The 3,117-nt window shown below is 35.1% G+C and overlaps 1 protein-coding gene across 1 annotated transcript; it reads left to right on the top strand.

Moving 5' to 3' along the window:
• Positions 1-33: 33 nt before the first annotated feature.
• On the top strand, positions 34-265 carry FOMMEDRAFT_163389 (uncharacterized protein; the record flags this gene model as incomplete). Its single annotated transcript, XM_007272240.1, has 2 exons — positions 34-105; positions 161-265. The coding sequence occupies 2 exons, from the start codon at positions 34-36 to the stop codon at positions 263-265; spliced, it is 177 nt and encodes a 58-aa protein (XP_007272302.1).
• Positions 266-3,117: the final 2,852 nt, after the last annotated feature.

Raw genomic sequence — 3,117 nt, 5'->3', positions numbered from 1 at the left:
GGAGAGAGGATTGTGCCTTGGGAGTGATCCGACATGGACATTGTCGCGAGCGTGCTCGCATGTGCTCGTCGATTGTTGCTTGCGCTGCAGAGCAGGAAGAAGAACGTGAATACATGGAATTATTGAAGAACTCGTTCGGCATTGGTTAACAATGCGGAAGTGCGAATGCGAATGCAAAAAGGAAGGCAAGCATAAAACAAGAAGGACAACGGAGGAGAGGCAACGCAAGCGGCGGAGCAAGGAGTGGGAGGGATGGGAGGGATGAAAGACAAAAAGTTGGGAGGAGATGGATGAGCAACTATTGTGCAGGTTATTGTGAAGTAGACTGGCTGCTTACGCTTTATGTTGAAGGACAGTGTAGTCAGCTCAGTGGCATCATCGCGCGATCTGAGGCTCAGCGCGGGCATCGCAACAGCAGATTGGAGAGACAAGTACAGTGATGTTTATTGCCTATGTTGTAGCAGGCGGAGTGCCCGCTGGTAGGACGCTTGCGAGCAGAGGACTTGACTAGAGAGAACAGAAGCGACGACATAGCGTTGGGGACAGAGGGTTGGGGAGATGGTGAAGGTAGGAGTAAAGGAGTGACAAAGAGAAATGCGTCATTATATGCTCTCGATCTTCAGCAGTTGATTACATAAGCAACTATAATATGAGTCATCAACTGATAGAACATTTCAATTATTGTATTTAGGTATAAAATAAATAATTGATCTACTTTGTAATATAGTAAAAAGTAATATGACAAGTATATAGCTTTCTAAACACACTTATGTAATTATTACAAGTAGATGAAATAACTTTTACAAATATTGTAAACTATTTGTATAGATAGTCTAAGTATAATATACATATTATATACTTATAGTATACTTTTATTAAGATAATAATAATATAACAAGTGCTCTTACACTATTATATACATTAATATACCTTTTACATAAATTATAAGGCAACAATAGTTATTGTTACATTATTCTATTATAAATATAATTCTTTCTTTGAAATTATAATAAAAATGTAATGCAAGCATAATACTTAGTACTATTATACAAAGTTAGTATAATACTTGTAATAGATTGTATTCATTCATAACACTTACTTAGCCTTTATATACATTAACATGTCTTATACAAACTTTACAATTGATTTGCAAGTCTTGTAATTACTTTACAATATACATACAATACTTATGTTACTTTACAAAGTCTAAAATATATTATAAGAAATGTGACTTTTTCCTAATGAACTTTGTCCCTAAGCTAGTAATCCTTAGCTGTAGATCTCTTCCAATTGTAGTTCCACTTTATTACCTGTACTACCTTCTCTAAAAGAGCTCATGTATCTTTCCTAGTCTTATACATCTGTTCTACAAAGTCTGTTACAGATTCAGAACTACTGTTCTAGTTTAGAACTGTCCCCTAGTACAGATGTCTCTTATGATTAAGGAAGAACAGAGACTGTCCTATTGTAGAGTGTTACTAGTTATTGTGTACAAATTCTGCTAGAGCTAACTATTCAGACTAGTCTGACTACTAATGATTAATAAACATCTGGAGATAGAGCTTGATCTCCTGATTGACTTGCTCAGTTTGACTATTAGTCTGTAGGTAATATACAGTAGAAGGGTTCTCTTAAATTCTAAGAAGTACATACAAGTCCTGTATGAATTTTGACTCAAATTGTAGTCTGTAATTATGAATGAGCTTCTAAGAGAGTCTATACAACTAGAAGACATGATCCTAATAGATGTGTACTATACTTTTAAAAGTGAGTTCTGTTTAGGTTGGAACTGTGTAGACTTGCTTAGAGAATTGGTCAACAATTATACAGATAGTATTGTAACTCTAAGACTTAAGTAGCTTACTAATCAGGTCTACTAAGACTTCTTCCTAAGAGTGATCTAGAATCTAATATGAATGTAAGAGAGTCTAAACTCTTGTCTAGTAGGCTTTAGTCTGTTAGCACATATTGTAACCAGTCATATACTTTAGGATTTCCTTCTACATTCCTGACTACTAGTAGTTCTAAGTAATAAGTTTCTACATTTTGTGTTAGCTCAGATGTTCTACAGTCAGATTGTTATAATAAGCTCAGACAATGTCCTTCTACAGTTTCTAATCCTTTAGAATGTACAGTTAGCCTTTCTAGTAAACCTGTCTATCCTTATCCTCCTCCTAGTCTCTAGCCTGTTTCTCTAACTACTTTACTACAACCTGGTCCTGTGTGTGTCTTAGAGCTTACTATATGTAAGTGACAAAGTTGACATCCTTAGATTTGAGTCAGATCTCTCAGATCATCTTAGACACAAAACAGGAATTGTTTAGGAGAACAAGATTTTTGTTATTATTCTCCCCCCTTTCATAACCTACTTGTCTTGAGAGTAAATTGTAAGATATACTTACTTTACTAGTCTTAATCCTTAAGAATAGTAACAGAATAGAGTATAGAGGGTAAGACTTGTAGACTTGTAGTATGAGAGGGTAAAGGAGTCCTGCTTTAGTCAAGCTGTAAGTATAGTCTAGTAGACTAGTAGTAGAGTACTTCCAAGTACTAGGTAACTTAAGTTGATAAAACTATCTTTTGAGGGCTAAACTGGCCTTCTTATATACCTTTTGTTAGAGTAATGTTACTCTAGTGACTTTAGTAACTCCCTTTACTGTTGTTCTTATGAAGTAGAGCTGGCTAATCCTTTAGACTGTATACTACACTGGTTTGTGTCTTCTATTAATCTGCTGACACTAGTTTGTGTCTTCTTGTATCCTAGATTAATCTTCTAATGACTCCTTTACTATATTGTTATGTCTTCTATACTTCCTCTCATACTTCTAATAACTCCTTATAAGTCCTCCTAACTAGTTATACTGTGTAAGCTGTGTAATACTTTTCCTATAGAGTAGAGCTTTCTATTGTTCTGTAGTCTTCTTATGACTCTGTCTGACTCAACCTGTACTTCCTGTACACTAGTTTGTAATACACTTTCTTATAAGGTAGAGTATTATAACTTCTAATGACTCTTTATAACTTCTGTAATATAAAAGGCTGTGTTTCTGTACTGCCCCTAGAACTTACAACCAAAGTTCTAGACTGTCTTGTGTACACTCTAGAACTAATAACTAA

This window comes from Fomitiporia mediterranea (assembly GCF_000271605.1).
Source record: "Fomitiporia mediterranea MF3/22 unplaced genomic scaffold FOMMEscaffold_582, whole genome shotgun sequence".
In the NCBI taxonomy this organism is placed as follows: domain Eukaryota; kingdom Fungi; phylum Basidiomycota; class Agaricomycetes; order Hymenochaetales; family Hymenochaetaceae; genus Fomitiporia; species Fomitiporia mediterranea.
This window is presented reverse-complemented; position numbering and strand designations above follow the sequence as displayed.